The sequence below is a fragment of the Myzus persicae genome, unplaced genomic scaffold (assembly GCF_001856785.1).
Source record: "Myzus persicae strain clone G006 unplaced genomic scaffold, MPER_G0061.0, whole genome shotgun sequence".
NCBI classification, from domain to species: domain Eukaryota; kingdom Metazoa; phylum Arthropoda; class Insecta; order Hemiptera; family Aphididae; genus Myzus; species Myzus persicae.
The window spans coordinates 32,108-51,413 of NW_019100647.1; the positions used below are offsets into that span (position 1 = coordinate 32,108).

Genomic DNA, 19,306 nt, shown 5'->3' on the forward strand with positions numbered 1-19,306 from the left:
CACTCGTCTACTTTATTATGACCTCGCTGCTACTCGTTAAAAGAAAATAACATATAAAATTCGATAAAGAAATATCAACCAATTATGTATTTTATCTAGTGAGCATTTAAGAACTTTTCTCATCTCAAATTTCTTTGATACAAAACACGTTTGATAAAACCAGGATAAAATATCGTCATACTCGTATTTAAAATAATTATTATTTAGTTACAAATATGTAGTATAAAGTGGCCCTGGTATGTTGAGGTGATTGACCGCAGTCACATACATGTTCTGAGGCCAATCATCAACAGCCAGTTTCACTAGTTTCCGGATTGGTTAGTCACCAGGGTTTTAGTGACACATCATCATATGCACATGTTCTAACAAACTGTACCCTCCCTCACAGTTAAACCAACTAAATAACCTATAGGCTAATTACTTTAGATGTTGAAGCCTCAACTCAATTAAAATAAATACAAATACAATTAATACAAACACGCACAATTGCTATTGTGTTTAAATATCTCATATATTATAATAATATTTTAGCATCCATATTTTATTGTATTACATTATATGTGTGTCACATAACACGTTAACTCATAAGCCTTAAATTGAAGCACATGGTATTTCCAGTCGGTTTAATATCCAGGTATAGGATCGAAAGATTATGCATGATAAAAATAAAATTTCCTAAAAAAACAAACAGACATGAGAATTATGATAACGTTGCAGCTATGTGTGTGCTGCGCGTGTGATGTGAATAAAGTTGTGAATATACCATATACATATGAAGTACGCATGTAGGTACTGGTCACGATTTCGTTATTTATTCAAAAGGGAATAAGGCTAAACCGGTGACAAAAGTTTCAAGATGAGCTTTTACGATTTTCCAAAACCTATTTTTAAATTCCAAACGCGACCCCATTTCAGCACTACAGGGTCATGTTTATATTACATAGGTACTTATAAAATATTTTTCGAGGTAACCAATTCTGAAACACAATGCATATTTGGTATGTATTTTATAAAATTGTCAAATTAAATATTGAACGTTGATATTTTATACCTAGTTAAAAAATTTAAATTTCAATACTGTCATACTTTAAAGTCAAATCGATTAATATTCTTGATAATATGCGGTATTAATAGAGACTTCAGAATGAATGTTCCATATTATACTCGGTCGAAGCAATAACTATACTTAAAACAATATACTTGTTTTAAGAACGGGAGAAAACATGTTATACAAGTAACATAACAGTATAATTATTCTCGACAAAACATAAAGCACTCTAAGTACCACGGATAGCACAATATACAACAAACCCATCAGCCTTCGATAAACCATTAAGTTAAAAAGCAGGGATCACCTTCATTTGGGTAACACAAATATAGAAGGTTACGGAATTGCAGATAAATCAGAAAAAGATGCCACACACAAATAACAACGTATAGCATCTAAACATCGCATTATATTCTGACATCGAACCAAAAATTAAAAACTTAATACAAATAAAATTAATAAAAAACTGGTTGAGACAACGGACTAAACTTATAAAAAGTAAAAACACAATCCATGATTGTCAAAACCCGAGTCTTAACAGAAGATAAAAAATGTTTAGTTCGGAAAGGCCATACCAGGTTTACACATACGTTTCTAATGGCCACTAAGAAACTGCCCCAGTATGGTGTTACCCTAACAGTTATACAAATTATAATAACAGAGTACTATCAATATATTATATTAACAGTTTCGACGAATATATTATTCAACCCAACATAGACGAGTATTATAATGATTGTTAACGTTCTATAGGTAATTAACTTTTATGTTATTTAATGCTGTTTATTATCAAAAACAAATAACCTTTGTTGCTTACATTTTTTCTGAATAAAAAAAATATATATACAAGCATAATAGGTTTTCAGTTATGTAAAGTAGGTGTTTAAAACTTGTAAAAGTAAAAATATGCATACAATTAACTAATGTCATGCCTACAATCAATGTAGGCTATAAGGAAATTGCTTCATTTTGTCAACATTTAAGTTATTTTTTTACTGTTTGATACTTTTGCAACAAATATTTAGATTCAGCCTTAGAAGCTAACATAGACGTTATTATACACTATAAAAATATTTTAAAATATAATTGAGATGAATTTAATTAGAATATTTAGATGGTAATAAGTCACATCCCTGTTCAAAATTTCGTTTAAGCAATATTTTCTATCCGCTTATTTTCCCCGCCCATAATACTTTACTATCTCATAAGCTCTTAACATATATTATTCATAATTTTGCCATATGGTTTTCCATCTAGATTATAAAATATCTTATGTTCAGTCATTAAAATTCACTGAGCAGTATTGATTTTACAATTTTTTTAGAAACGTTTTAAATTATAAGGCTATACTAAAATTTAGAATAATATGAATAGGCACTAAAACAACCATGACCCGTCATAGGCAATTCTCGTGAAATCCGTACATCTACTCGTCATTCGTGTTATTAGTTACGTTCGACAGTAAATGTTATATTTTACACTCAGCTAACCTGAGTCTATATTATCTATGCAGTGGCACATGTTGGGTACATCTTAAGCCATGGTATTTAATACGTTGAATGGCCATGGTTTTTGGTTTCTAAATTATTATCACAACGAATGAAAATGAAGGCGTTCAATCGGTGGTTATATTTTCCGATAATACAGTTACCCATTGGTTTAGTATGAATAAACTATTCTCATAAGTGTCCGATATGGTAATTTATTTTAATGACCAATATTTCAAGTACTTTGCATTAAAGAGTGCTATAATAATATTGCAACCGATAAACCTGCAATTCAATACAAATGTAGCGGTATTACAATATTTCAAATTATGCATCAATATACCTACAGTTAAAATAAAAATATTATTCAAAGCATCTAGATAATATTATAATGTATATTATAGTTATATTCAATTGAATGAAAAACGATACTGTAATATAAATTAAATAATAAAACAGAAATATTGGTTTTTTAGTTTTTCAAAAGGTCTACTCCATAACTTTATTCCACTATTTACGAATTTACTAGGTATATTTAAAAATATAGGTTAACTGTGGTTAAGCCTTTTATGTGCATTTTTATTGAACTAGTCAAGCATAAAAAAGTAGAGTTAACTATGATATTACAACTTTTAAGTTCTGTGATTTCGTATTATTGTTCAAAATGTACTTGTTATTTGGGTTTTATAATTTACAAGTATTACTTGTCAACATGTAATGTTGAGTTTTTAGCTGAAAGTACAAAGTATAAATATCCAATACGTTATGAAAATTGTCACCAGTTGATAAAGGTCTTCAAAATATATGTTTTCATGGTTTATGTATATTATTATTATGACAATTGAAATATATTTTTCAATTTATTTGAAGAAATAAATTTGTTTCCAAGCGAGAAAACAGTCAACCAAATCCTGATCTGCAGGGAACATTTTATAGACCATACATTTAAATAATAGTTTCTCAAAATGGAATTCTGAAACACGTTAGCTGACTTTGATATTACAACTATTACAGCGTATATTAGAAGTCAATTTTACGATCCCTCTGTAAGCAACCGAGTTCCACCGACAAAACCGCAATAAAAGTTTTATTGCACACTGTCGTATACGCTATACGCTAAGGAGTGGTTCTTGAAATGAAAATAACGTTAACCAAAAAAGGATCGCATAGGTGTACTCATAAACGGATTATGGAAATAGCGGATGAACCCCTGTAATTATTGTCGGAGTTTGAACATAGTTTTAGAGATCGTGGTTTCGGAATAAAACGACTTAAATTTTATCAGTGACTGGAAATGTGCCCTTTTGTGTAGTCGTGAACCCTTATCGGAAGATTTTTTTTTTTTGCCGAAACACGTTTGAAAAACAAACTTATCAAATATTCGATGCGCATAACGATTCCACCGAAGACATCAAAGCTTTTAAATGTGATAGTTTTTGAAGCTGATATTGGAATGATCATGCGTTTGGCCAGGATTCAGTCTCATTTGAATTGAATTGTTGGTGGGTAAATATAACCAGGTATAATAAGTGAACCAAATTTAAATTATTAATCATTGCATTTTTTAAAACGATTCTGAGTAGATTATTTTTCGTAAAATATGCAAATCTCGTTAAAGTTCTTCTCTGGAAGAAGTTTTAAAAAAAAAATTTGTTCTAGTTAAACTATTCGTCTTTTTTCCACTTGAAACATAAATATTAAATGTAACATTATTATATATTTTCTAGTAATAATTCATACTTAAACCATTAAAGTTTGGTCGCTTCTTTCAAGTACAATTACTAAAACCGTATATTTGGGATTATATTATTATAACGTATTTTTAGTGAATATCGTTGTAGGTTAATATTATTATGTTAAAAAGTGATAAAAATAAATTAATATTTATTTATGTTTGCATATTATATTGTAGTTTACATTATTCGCTCCTCGTATAGAATATTTGAATATAACATAATCAATGAACGCCATCTTTTTTTTTTTTTTGCTTACAAACTTTTGCTACAACTATACAAATCAATGTAAGACTCCACAGTTCACATGATGCAGCTAATGATGCAGGATCAGAATAATAATATTTTAATGATGATGAATTATTTATATTTGAAAACGGATTCTGACAGTCGTAATGGCATTATATTATTTAAAGTCATATGCCACGTCGGCTTTTAGGCAGGTCCTGCACTCTTGTTCGTTGAGAAATTACCATCATCGCGTACCGTCGCGTATACACCTGTGTGTGCACTTTACGACTAATTAAATCTGCCAAAAAAACGGACGCGGGTCGGGCGCACGCCGGAAAAATAACGACGGCCATGTAATCGATAACTATTACTATTGGCATCGAATTTTTCTCGGCGGCAGCGTAGATAATATTATAACACTGTAATGTCACGCATCCAGTTATATTATATAGGCCTCGGCCCGCATATAGATTTAGGTCAACGACGACGACGACGACGACGACTACGACGAGGGATGATATCGTTGCCGCAGCAGCCGTTCTTTTCCATCTCCGGGAGGGATGCGCGGTTATATCCAGCGTCTTTCGGAAGACGGCCATTATCAGCCCCAACCCAGCCCACCCTTATACTCTCCACCGGGGTTTGAGCGGCAGTATACACCGCGGGACACGAATCTCACGCGTTATTTATACAGGTTAGTTGGCACGGTGTCAAATAGCCGGGCCCCCGGTAGTTTGCGCGCCATAAGGACGTACAACACATACACAGACGAGCGGCACGATACTCGCGATATACAGCGTCTCTAATGGATAATCTCTTGGGCGCCTTCTATATACACGATCACACGCACACACGCACACACGCACACACGCACACGCACGCACACACTACTATAATATACGTACGCTAACGAATAACCTCCAACACTGCAGCGCAACCGATATAGCTTTTATTGCACACTTAAGTTTATTTTATGGTAATCCTCGGCGGCCGATAGCGCGTGTAAACGGATTTTTATTATATCGCGCTGGCGATGAGATAGTTGTAATAGATACCTAAACCACCGTCACCACCGTCAGCCGGTTAAATAAATTCGTCGAAATGTGAAATGTGCACGAAACTAAAAACGAAATGGCCGATACCCAGAAGTATCGGCCACCGATAACCTCGAATTATTGAAAATATCAAGTGTACGGAAAGTCCAAAACTAAACCAACAATAATAATTTAAGATCAAGTGCACAACAATATCCAAAAGAATCGAATTTCTAGTCATTTATTGTCTTCGAATTGACATAATATCATTATCAAGCGGCCACCGAAAATATCGAGAATTTCACAATGACTGAACTGTGGATATTCTGACATGATACCTATATACTTATATGCATTTTGAATATATAAGAATGAAAATTAAGATTTCATTCAGATTAAAACTACATATTCTGACCACAAATAGGATGTTATATTGAATACAACTGTTTGTATTTTTTATTGTGCAGTTGTTTTTGTCCCATTGTTTTGACCATTTATTAAGATTTTCAATTTTGAAAAATATACCTAATATAATATTATAGTATAGGTACCTAATCACAACGAATATAAACTCAAACTTAACCAATTCAATAATTAAGAGTAATTTAGTAATTTAGAGCTGATATTAATAAATAGTATTGGACAATATACTATTTTAATCAGTATGTGTGACATTGTCATGGCGATTCATCATTGTAAAAAAAAAAACGATTGACCGTACATATTAATATTATTACGTCAATATAATAAAATATTGTAGTGTATGATTGTAGCGTGACTTGTATTATCATGTTGGTCACGTTTGTTGTAGTTCTAACGCTCCTCCCAGGGGGGAAATTCGTCGACGATAACATATTTTATTCGGACGGCATAGAAAATATTGCGGGGGTAGGTGTCGAAGAAACTTGGGCTGACGAAGCAGTACTGGACGTAGCATTTTATTTAAGGCTACATAAGTTTAACGACTTTGATCGAAGGTAAGCTCAAAAATAACGTCTTAGGTTAAAAAAAATAAATAAATACAGTACCGTTAAATATTTTATAATAAAAAAATACTGACAGTGCATATTATGTCGTATTATAATAATAGTACACCATTGTTTATTGTTATTATTATTATCTATTAATAACATACAATATTAAAATATATTTTTAATTATTATTATTATTTTTTTTTTTTTATTTTTAATTAATATTTTAATATTCCAATATTTAAAGTTTTAAACTCTTAAATCACAACACTATCGAAGTACCTACTATTGTATGTTATAATTACGAATTTATGAACGTGGACAGATATAGTTAATAAATATTATTTACATATACCTACCTACATTATGCTACAGGTCAAATTACGTATAATCAGGTTAAAATCCACAACGGTGAACAATAATAGTCTTGCGGACTAAGTGCACTTAGTCTTGTATGACTCCCCGTTATAAAATATATTGTAAAATAACTAGGAGACCCGTAAACGATGTACAGCTCGTAAAGAATTTTTTTTTTGCGGTATCTAACCAAAACAAAAGACAACGGAAGTGCCAAAACTAACCTAATATTTGAATATGGCTTTGATAGCTTTTTGGTTTTCGCCATTACCGAGTACTAACGAATAATATTATTTTTATGAAATATATAAATAGATAGATGGAGAAATACCATATAATTGAATTTGATAAGCTTATAAAACGGCAATAATTATTAAACAACATTAGTTAGCTAATATTTATATTGTTAACCACAGAAAATACTCCTTTTTGTACTAGGTATTATTATTGACTTTAAAATTTCAAAAAGGTGTCGTGTTATATTCATTTTTTACAGTTTAAGAACTTTTTGATGGAAAATAAATATTGAGGGGAAGGATGACACCGTCGTACATAATATGTTTGATAGTACTTTTCTTTTCCCGACAAAGGATTATCAAAATGTAATCAAAAGTAAAATGTTGTTGTTGTCGCATTAAATATAGACCCTAATATAATATTGAGTACACTGATAATCATCAACAAGGGGTTAAGACTTGCAATAATTATACTAAGTATAAAATAAGTCTCTTCAAATAATTAACTAATTAATTGCGTTTTAACATTATTCATTTTAGTGCAGTTAATTCATCTGTTTTAGTTCAAAATTAAAATAAGCTGCATATACTTGCTTACAGCTATCATAAAGTACTTGTATATTTGTAATAAATAAATTAAGGAATACAAAAAGTATAAAAGCATATTATGTAATTTGAGTGGTTATTGATCACGATTTATAATTAATTTTCACTTTTATCCAGCTACTAATGGTATATTATACCTTTTGTCCACCACAAAATCGTTTTCATCAATATTGTTTTTTGGGAAAATATTATAATTACGACAACACATATTTAAATAACACTTCTAAATAGCATTTGATAAAATATATAGTCCGTTTAAAAGTAATTAATGTTTAGGTACCTACCTAACGATTTTAATATTTACGGCTCATATGGTAATAATCCTTTAAGCAAGGCGAATTAAGGAGGTAACGGCATTAACAATAATATTATTATAACATTATAATATGGTCTGGTATGGTGTATCGGTGGTACAGGTCAAAATGGTAATAACATACAGACCGGCGTGTTTACATTTCCTATTTAAATAAGTTTAATTGTCTGGGGTAGGAACGTCCGGGAAAACGGCGAATTATGGGATACGATATCCGGGTACACGGCAGCGAAAGGAAATAGTGTCCATACGTGAGCAGTAGGAACGTTTGGATTCCGCTTTTGGTTAAATTACAATATTTCGTAGCACGGTTATGATATAGTTAGGTTTGTTCTCCGAGAATTTACGATTTCCTATTACAAATATTATTATCCGATTCCGCCGTTAGGTACGATTTTGTGACTCTTGCTGTATGTGTTCACAATTTATAATTCAAGTAAAATCAAATATTTTGTTGGTGAGTATTAAAAATATTCTATTTTAAATAAAAAATATATTTTTTTTTTTTTATTGCAGACTGCACAATTAACTCATAATTATGAACTGTTATAGTCGTAATAACTATAATAAAGTTAAATATAGATATATGTATTATAAATACAATTCCAGTTTATAATATAACAAAAACTATTAAAACTTTTTTTTGCTTAATTAATACTTATAGTTTCGTAAAAAATAAAAAACTACAAGATTCATAAAAAAATACTTAGGCAGCTATGCGTAATGTGTACATAAACAGGGAGTAAAAAAATTATATTTGTAACATAATGTTGTACCGTAGAGATATTTCATCAAAGTATGGTTATTTTTAATGATAAAACCACCCAACCAAAATATTTTATCTAAAAAAACATTGTAGATTCACATAATATTATTACCGGATATCATAAATAAATATGCAACTCGCTTGGTTAAATATATTCCATTATACGTATTATAATATGTTGTCACCTCGAAGCAATTTTTCACTTTTATGTGCACCACGTTATGGCTCAAATCTGGTAACTGTGTGGAGATTGCAGCAAGCGAATATGTATGTAGATGTAGATGTAAACTTCCAAAAAATTGTTATAAGCGATACCATGGTAGTCCACGAAAATCGCTGTCCGACTACTGTAAGCGCTGTAACATACTATGCAGCTAAAGAGAGCTCGAAAGACAGCTATTTCTTAGTTGAATAATTCGAATACTTCCAAAGATAATACAAAACACTTAAAAGTACCTATTAAAATGCAAAATAGTTATCGACTTTAAATAATATTATTGAACAGTATTTGTACCTAATTTTTTATTGTTTTTAATTTTACAGATTAAAATTACTTAATACAATAAATAATAATTAATAGATGATATTAATGACAATTTTTTTTAAAAACAAGGTTTTACGTGAAAAATGACGAAAACAGTTCATATTTTCATGCTCGGTTTCCCATACCTCCTTTGATAACATTTCATTGGGAAGTATTTGAAAAGTGTTCACGAGACTTTCTAATTTGTTTAAAGTACTTGCAAGACGTCGTGGTTGAAACACATTTACAGGTAATATGATTTACATGCATGATTAATAATTATAGGTACTATATTTTATAATAAAATGTTACACTACTTATTGAATGAAATAAGAAACTACTTAACTATGAGGTACGTTTGACACGTCTTACTAACCAGCAAATAAATTTCTTTAATTTAAATTATTTAAATTATTAATCATAGTATTTTAATTAATTGAAAAGTCAGTAGTCCTAATTCAGCCAATTTAAAATGTAATACAAATATATGGGTGCAGTTTAAATAGATTTTAGTATTTGTGGTGGATTGTGCACTAATTTTCAGTCAAATTTTGCTTCCTTCTAGTTTTTTTTTTTTTAAATTCGAAATGGTGAATATCATATTTTTTTTGTAAGTAGGTTTCCACAAAAAAAAATCTAATTATACTTTTAAATTTAATTAATATTATATACGTCATTACGTCAATCCATTTTAAATCCCCCTTGGATACTATGAGTATATATTATTATATTTCATTATCACTTCGCAAAAGTAACATGTAAAAACAGAAGCTCGCCTCTCATCTTATCTTTTGTTGCCCTACATACCGATTGCCTCATTAGTTCATATTATTATCCACCTGACGATGACGATATTTATTTATATTCATGTATTAATTAAATTAAATTATATATTGATACAATACACATGTAAGTTGTTGATTTACGTGAATTGAACACTACGGTCACCGCATAATACTTTACAAAACCAGACACATACTGCCACAGTATAAAAATCCTTAAGTTCCACAACTAAAGCAAAATAATAAATTATATTTATCGAAGACAAAATTGATTTTCGTTTAACAAAAACACCCAGACTTAACAACTTTCTTATGAACCCATGTTCACAAATGTATAGAAAATAGGAATCGACCAGATTCTAATCGACCTCAATCACAAAAGTACCAATGATATTACCCTACAGATATTTCTTTTATTAAATCGAATCCAGGCTTTACTACCAAATAAGTAAATCATGATGAAACCAGGACATATTATATATATAGACAAATATTCCTGCCAAATGAATTTCACCCTCAATCACAAGATTTGAATCACGAAGAACCGATACCCGCCTCTTCTCTAGTATTCCAACAAAATAAATCCTTGGACAAGATGTACACTTGGACTTAAAGTTACTGAAATCTCAAACTGTCAAAACAGTAGTCGACTAAGCAAACTACGGTTTAGATATAATATATACATATATATATTTAATAATCAAATCACTGCTCCTTTCTATACGCTATATCAGTTAAAAGACCAAACAAAAATTATAAGAAATCTTCTAATAAATTATAAATCATTTTCACCAGCTTATTTGCAAATTATAACTATTTGTTTACACATAATTTTTAAAGAGGTGATCTTTACGAAAATGTTGATACATCCATCTCGTAATTCAGACCATCAGTTTCTGAGCTATTCAACTGTTTGTACTAACAATAAGAACCCTTACTTATGTTTTTTAATTAAATATTAAATATAACTATTAAAAAGTAATATCAAGTACTTAAAATGATCAGAACATTTTTAATAATTATAAAGTGATAATTTATTATTTCTAAAACATAAATAATTAATTAATTACTTTAGTATAAAAATCATCATAGTCTGAATTTCTTTAAACCTATACCGTGGACTATTTTAATGAACATAAAGTTTAATTATTCAGACTAACTGTGGGAATTTCGATTAACTTTCAGTAGGTAGTGTGGGGTGACTTATTAACCCAATATTTTATTTTTTTTTATTAGCTTTCGACATACAAATTATAATATTCTCGTAATATACATGATAGAACTAATTATAAATTATATTTTAATAATATTTTGGCTGAGTGTGATAAGAGTGACGGGATTTTATCTAGCTTCTATTTATATATACTTAGAAGTTAGGTAAAAAAAAATTAAATGTATATATTATGTTTATACCTATTCGTATTTACATATTTATATTTATTTTAAAAATAAAAGGTCCTACTGAAGGTATAATATACATCAAAATGTTTTTTTTATCATCTGCTTAAAAATTTACATTAAAAAAGGTTTTCTCATTTGAAACAAGTTTGTACTGATACAAACTTGACACTCTTTAAATATAATAAAAATGAAATTATTTGAAAATATGGCCTTCAAGTTGTATAAAAATTCTAAAAACAATAATTTAAATAAATTCATTATAAAAGAAAAACAGATGAGAAATCATACCTGGTGAATTACCCTGAATAAAAATAACCCGTGATTAAGGTTATGATGGTGAGAGTAAATTCGGCAAATTCTACGACGAAATGATTTTTGATCATAACTAGTCCTTATTCACCCCTTTTTACCAATGGGCAATGTTTCTAAATGTGTAGCAAGTCCTATGTATAAATATTAAATAATATATAACAATACAACTGAGAAAGAAACGTTTTATTTTTATGACCAACATAAAACAAAAATACTGATAAAACTACACTAGTAAAATAAATACTTATCATAGGTAGTAATAATATCATCGTCATACATTTTAAAGAACTCACTTGAATTTTTGGCGTATATCTGTATTTGTTGTAGAGAACTTCGTCTACGGATTATATTATGCGACAAATGAACTGGACGGTAGAAAAACATGGTGGTTATATTCGTATGGTTAATGACGAATGTTTACGGTTAAAAACATTAGATTGGACCAAGCCCGAACCTTTTCGTGGCCCGTTGGATAGATTTCGATGGAGGGTCACAGCAAGTTATTTCATGTGCTGGTATACAATGCAGGTGAATGGTTTTCATGTATTGCAAATAATATTATATATACGTGAAATAAGTGTGTGTGTGTGTGTGTGTGTGTGTGTGTGTGTGTGTGTTAGTAGTTTTTCCTTCTTTAAGTTAGATTGCCAAAATTCTTAGGAAATCAAAAATTGGCTGTATGCCGAATAGAAACGATTTTTTTTTATAATGACTGAAAAATGTAATTCATTGGTTATGTTGTACGAATATATCTACGTCTCAGTCAACCTCAATCAGTTATAAAGTCACAATATATTTAATTATGTATTCATTTTATTAATTAAAAAAACACAATATGTACATTGTACAATTAATAAATAACAATTAAATACAATTTCAAATTAATACAATTATAATTTAGTTTTTTTTTATTAAATAGTTGTTTTATACTAAGTATGTGCCTACTTAAAATCATATGAAAGTATTTTTCCGGTGAACACAAAATTGACGTAAAAAATAATCTTTTACAGTTTTACTGTTAAAATATTCATCCTGTATGTAATGTACATCTTTAATTTATTAAATTCCATTTTTATATTATTATTTAGACTTGTAATAACATGAACAACGAATTAATTTACTAATACATAAACTGATAATATACATGCTACCGAAAACTCCATTGTTAATTAACCTCATTTATACTCAAAGTTTACAACTATTATTATGGTGTTTACCCTAATAATTTGTAGTATTTTAATGATACTAATAGTAATATAATACATTAAAATGTGTTCGTTATTGTTATTAATATTGTAATATTCGTTAGATTAGTATTTTGTACGGTAGACAAATACTTTACAATGACTTTATTTACAAAAAATTTTATCTATTTATTTAACTCACTAAAATATTTCAAATTCAGGTATGTTAACTTCTTATACAAAACTTGTATGTTCCAAAAATGTAAAATAAAAAGTTATTCAAAACGTATTCTTTTCTGTTTTCATATTTAAAAAAAATTGAATATTATTATCAATTATGTATTGTTCTTAATAATATAATAATAGGTTAGTCACAATGTATGTGTGTGTGTGTGTGTGTGTGTGTGGATATGTAATATGTATGTATGACGGCGTAATATGTAGGCAATATATAGGGCACTTTAAATAATTGTTAATAAATTATTGAATTGTTTCGTCACATTTTCACAAAAGAAAAAAAAATATCCTAACCTTGAAGAATCTAATAGGTTTTTCTGACAATTTATTAATATTAAAATACATAAATACAAAAAACATTTTTTCATATTTCTATCTCTGATCAGATTAATTTTTTATCATTTTCACTGATGTATCATTGAATTCAAAATATGTATTATATCAATTTCTATGACTCAATGACGTGGTACACTGAACGGTGTTCACTAGATTATAAAAAGTGTAGAACAAGTGCCTCGGTCTTTTCTATCTAAAATTAAAATGATAGAAACATAATATAAATCATTATACCATCTTGAAAAATCCGAAAATAGATTTTAGTAGCTTATGTAAAAATAAATTATTTGAAAATATACATAATTATCAGATTCATCAAATTCACATCTAATTTAGTTATAATAATTTAAGTTAGAAAATGCATGTATAATACTTAAATAGTTGATTAAAATGTTATGACACATCATTTTATTAAATGTCTCTTATTTATCTATGAAACAATTTTCTTGTTAAGTAAAAACAAACTGTTGGAGTTGGTATTAAATTAATAAATGGATGGACTGTTTCCTTTGTCTTATCTGATTACTTATATAATAATATTAATACATGAACACACTTGCTGTTAAGAATATCATACAATTAAATTATACATTTTATAATGAAATTATTTACCTATAGTGATATTACTATAGTTATAAACACTCTCCGTGAGTAGGTGTTAAATTGAATTGATTTTCCAGAACATCACTTTACTGTCACGGTTTAGCGAATCTTGTGATGATATCGGAGAATGTCAGAATGCTGACAAGTTAAATGATTTTCGAGCTATTAATAATGTCCCTTATCAATGCGCCTTGTAAAGTTTTTGTCCTGACCAATGCTGCCCTTTACGACGGGCTGCGCATCCGACAGAATGTCAAGACGTGAATCCATGTCGAAATTCTATGGTGGCAAATAGTGTAAGTTTAGTTTATCTAATACGTATGTTGTAATACATATATGAAATGCTAAAGACGTAAGTCTGGTGAAATTACAAGGTAAAAAATTGACCGGATCAACTATTTTTACATAATAGTACCTACATTTTTTTTAGTATTAAAAATATTGTGTATCCCCTTAAATTAATTGTAATTTTTTAATGAATATTATGAAACATATATCAACATTTTTTCGCAGCTGTCTCTGTATTGTTATCAGATACCACTAAATGGTACACCACGTGATATGGTAATAGAAAAAAAGGCAATAATTATTGAAAAAATAAATAAAATTGTTTCTTTCAAAATGGCGAAATTAATATTCAAAAATATATAAATATGATACTCACAGTATTTAACAATATTTTTACTTTATCATCTTTAAGTTGAATTTACATTACTACACCTTATGTACACCGAAAATAAAAAATGTGGTTATTTTTTAGCTTAGGAACCCTCTTTCCCTTAAAACAACATTTAAAATTTGGAATATACATTAAAGCACTTAATTAAATATCGAACGTGCAAAACTATAAAGCTACACACAGAGATAAACTTAGAAAGGCAAAAAAAAATGCAATATACGTAATTTTAAATAAAAACTAACTTGACCTACCTATAATATACTAGTAGCCGTATCTCATATTATAAGGGTTAATATGATTAGGTATAAGACATAAGTAACAACTTTATTCTCTTAAATGTATTTTTTTAGTTGTAAAGAAATAAATGTGACCCATCTTATTAGTAATTTTTGTTATTTAACTATATCTGTATTTCTTTTTCTATATCTATGCTTTACATTAGTTGCTTATTTTCAATTGACTTTTTTCAATAGATTCAACAGTCAACACATATTTCATACAATTTCTTTATGGTTCAATGGAAATTATTTTTATTATACATTGAGAAAAAAACGATATCAAAAAAGTGTATCGTATTTCATCACAATTATAATAAAGTAAATAAATGTTTTTATTTTGTTTTGCATTTCACAGGTATATTATGCTATACTTGAATTACAAATTACGAACGATTTAAAGGTTCTTTAAATTAAATAAATTATAGTAGATAGTTTAGAAAAGTTTATCTATTTGTTAAATTCTTATTTGATTGAATGCCATATTAATTTGGCGTATCGTACACATAATATTATAATTGTTTTTAAATGTATAGTCGAAAAACATAAGCATTACATTTTTTTAAAAATACAATTAAGAATCATAATTTTTATTTGATAATCTTAAATGTCTATTATTCGTATTATAAAAATAAAAATGTATTTTTTTTATAAATAGTGCAAATTCATTCGGAACCATAACACCTGGTTACCATCTATCATATATAATGAATGGAATGTGTCATGCACTTGCAATACCGGATATGAATGGGAATCAAGGTTAGAAATGTACCTAGTGTATGTAAGTGTATTAAGTGTATGTGTGTAAATATATATATAAATTGAAAGTAATTTTTATCCATGGTATTTTTGTTTTGTCCTTTATACGTCGAATAGTTACTGTAAATGTACTTGGGTGAATATTTTAAATTACGCATGGCGTATAAGTTAATCGGCCGTGCCAAATGTTTCGAGTTACCGAGATTAGTAATATATTTTGGGAATATTTCGTATATTTTTTTTTTTAGAAAACAAAATCATTTATGGATTAAGTAAAGAGTTTAAATAGTAATGCGCACAGAGCCATTTGAATGAATAATTATTTTAATACCGTTGTTATGAAAATATATACATACATTTTACATAATTAAACCTCATTCATTATTTTACTATAACCAATCATTTTTTGATGTTATATACTTTACTTGAGATGTGTTTTTGTTTTTAAGCAAATTAAAAATATACGTTCCTACTTATATATAAATATATATTTAAAAACGTTATGTTAGTTTAAATTGCTATCAATAATATAATATTATAATATTTATACTATATGTATATCATAATTTTCTTTTTTAAGGTATAGTATGTGTATTGACGTTAATGAGTGTACTAAGAATTTTGATTTGTGTGATAACAAGTCTGAAATTTGTATAAATCTTCCGGGACGCTACAAGTGTATTTGTCGCTGGGGATTCCAGTGGTCAACAGAACAGCAAATATGTATACCGGATATGTTGGTGAGGAGTGCGGAAATACGGTTGGTGACTAGCATACATTAACTTTGGTTGATTATCATAGCTTGCAATTCAACTTAAACTTTAAAGTATAAATTATTATTTTAAACATATTCCATACACAAAATATAATATAACAGTATTTAATTTGCATAGGTACTTAGTTCCATAGACTATAGTCTGCTAAATACTAGAATTTTCATTTTTTTATACCTACTGGATAACATAAAATCATAAAAATAAAATAAATTTTTAAGATCCAAACAATTTCAAAACAAAATGAGTTAAAGTACCTCAAAATTATATTTTTTTGAAACAAATTTAACTGTTTTGAAGTCATTTTTAATGTTTACTTAATAATTTAAAAAAATGTACAAGATCTATGTAATACATGAGACACATAGTTATATAATTAATATTAACTTATAACTAACACAAATTTCAAATTAATTTAAAAAAAAAATAATATAGTTAAGTTATTATGTTAAATGGTGAGATTAAAAAAAAAAACCGTAATGTGTTAAACCCCCTTGAACCTTTATTATTTCAAAATTGGGAATTGGGAACAATATCTAATTATTGTATACTAAATGTTTTTTTTTGCAAGAATTATTTATTTTTATTATTATTTTTACTATTTAGATAATATTTGTGCTTAATTTATAAACAAAGTTTTGGCCGAGTCTCAAAAATAAATGAGGTAGCTCTATACATCGAATCCAAACAATTCGTAAAATATTTGTGATTGGTTCAACTTCAAAGAATAGTTTTGAAAAAATCTCTATACTTATTTGTGAAATAATAAACCAAAGTATCAACACCTAACCTTACCTTATCATCTATAAAAATATTAAATTTAAAAAAATCCGTTCCGGATATATGGAACTACCCGGTTTCGGGCATTTTATAGACGATCGACTGGTTTTGATCTAATTAACGCACAATAATGCTGTGCTGTGATATATGTCTGGAAGCAATAATAAATCATTGAATTGTGTAAGTGAATCCCGGTTAAAACCACGTTTGTTAATATTTCTTCAAAATGTTTCCATGATGGTCGATAGTTCTTCTTCGTGTGTAGAAAAACTATTCCTGAAAATTAAATTTGCAGAGTTCAAACTATACTGGATTTCCAATTGATGGATTGGGTCAAAGAAAACTCTGGAAAAAGCAGTATTTTCACTGACAAAGATAATAAAAAGAAAACACCATTTTACAATAGTCTTTTCCCATTACTTTCCAACTTTTTCTTCGCTTCATTTAGGCTTTTAAAGACAATAGAAAATCAAGCAGCATTTTAAAAACCTATACGATTTTGGTTATTCATACCTGGTTGATCCATCGTGTTGTTCAACATTTGCTAATAAATATAATTTTATTCAAATCAATAAATAAAATATAAGAAAATGAAAAACATATATGCATCATTGGTAGATTGAAAGTTTCATGTATTTATTTTATTGTATTTACAAAACAAAAAGTTTTCTGATAAACATTTTATGAAATAACTTATAGAATGTACATACTAAAACTGTCACAAATTAAATCAGAAAAATATTATTTTTATAATGTTCCCATGAAATAAAATAAAAAATTATAAAACATCACAAGAATCACTATAGGAAAAAAAATTACAATTAAGTATGCATTCTTTAAATGTTGATCAGTGTATAATGTAATTATTATTTTATTTGTTTAAAAAAAAAATAAAAGTAAAATAGTTTTAACTTTTAAGTTATTTTGATAAAATTAACATGTAACTAGAAAGTATTGAATGATTTATTTATGTAAAATTGTTTTCAGATATGGTCTGCGTTATGAACGTGCAACCGATACATCAACTTCAGTTACTAATATGACAAATTTCATTTGGAATTTCATCATAAACGTTTGGCATCAAGTTCATCACAGAATTGACACAAATAAAGTTTTGTAAAAATACATAGGTTACATATTACATATTATATTAATGCAATCAAGTTGCCTATTTAGACATATATATATATATATTTACATGACTTGGATATCATTTATCAAAATATCGTATTATTTCAATAAATAATAGTGTGCACATATATAACAATAGTGAGCTATTGAAATTATGTTGTGTACTTACTGAGTAATGGTTAAATTACAATATGGTAATAATTATTTTTATTTCAAAATGTCTGGCTTTGGACGAAAAATAATTACATATACGTACTCACAGTACTAAAATAACAAATACAAATAAACCCAATGATAAAAAACAAATCGCTTATTTTATTTTTTAATCAAAATTGAATCACATTTAAATCACATAAAAAAAAATATTCCATTTCTGAAGAATTTAATAAATTTTCCGGGAAATTGAGAATAATAATATCATGTAAGGTAGAGCTAAACAATGCATCGTATTTTATATTTTTATTTTTCACAGTACCTTATTAATTATTAATAAATACTAAAATTATTTGAAATCAATCTTTACAAATCATATCTTATGTTTTGAAACTAAAATAATATTTTTAAATATTAAACATCTTTTCACATATTATTCTTTGTTTTATTTGAATATTTAAATGAAGTTTATTTATTCTATATTAAATAACACTAATATTATTATTTAAGTAATTTATAGAATAATAAATTACAAAATAAATTAATGTTATATTTATGTAAACATTTTATTAACGGCCCTACTGTTTCCAAACAGG

At 27.8% G+C, this 19,306-nt stretch overlaps 2 protein-coding genes across 2 annotated transcripts; both read left to right on the forward strand.

Annotated features, from left to right (window-relative positions):
- Positions 1–9,003: 9,003 nt before the first annotated feature.
- LOC111038789 lies at positions 9,004–14,357 on the forward strand. Its single transcript, XM_022322024.1, has 4 exons — positions 9,004–9,017; positions 9,396–9,555; positions 12,128–12,328; positions 14,238–14,357. The coding sequence occupies exons 1-4, from the start codon at positions 9,004–9,006 to the stop codon at positions 14,355–14,357; spliced, it is 495 nt and encodes a 164-aa protein (XP_022177716.1).
- On the forward strand, positions 14,251–18,746 carry LOC111038909 (EGF-containing fibulin-like extracellular matrix protein 1). The gene is made up of 4 exons (XM_022322186.1): positions 14,251–14,456; positions 15,773–15,873; positions 16,454–16,633; positions 18,414–18,746. Exons 1-4 carry the CDS (start codon positions 14,442–14,444, stop codon positions 18,544–18,546), a joined length of 429 nt encoding a protein of 142 aa, XP_022177878.1. The 5' UTR covers positions 14,251–14,441; the 3' UTR covers positions 18,547–18,746.
- The last annotated feature ends 560 nt before the right edge of the window (positions 18,747–19,306 follow it).

Excerpts from the sequence above, each read along its gene's own strand:
- LOC111038789 (XM_022322024.1), top strand. Across the intron at positions 9,556-12,127 it reads TGGTTGAAACACATTTACAG|AGAACTTCGTCTACGGATTA; the intron begins GTAATATGATTT and ends TATTTGTTGTAG. Across the intron at positions 12,329-14,237 it reads TGTGCTGGTATACAATGCAG|AACATCACTTTACTGTCACG; the intron begins GTGAATGGTTTT and ends TTGATTTTCCAG.
- LOC111038909 (XM_022322186.1), top strand. Across the intron at positions 15,874-16,453 it reads GGATATGAATGGGAATCAAG|GTATAGTATGTGTATTGACG; the intron begins GTTAGAAATGTA and ends TTCTTTTTTAAG. Across the intron at positions 16,634-18,413 it reads GTGAGGAGTGCGGAAATACG|ATATGGTCTGCGTTATGAAC; the intron begins GTTGGTGACTAG and ends AATTGTTTTCAG.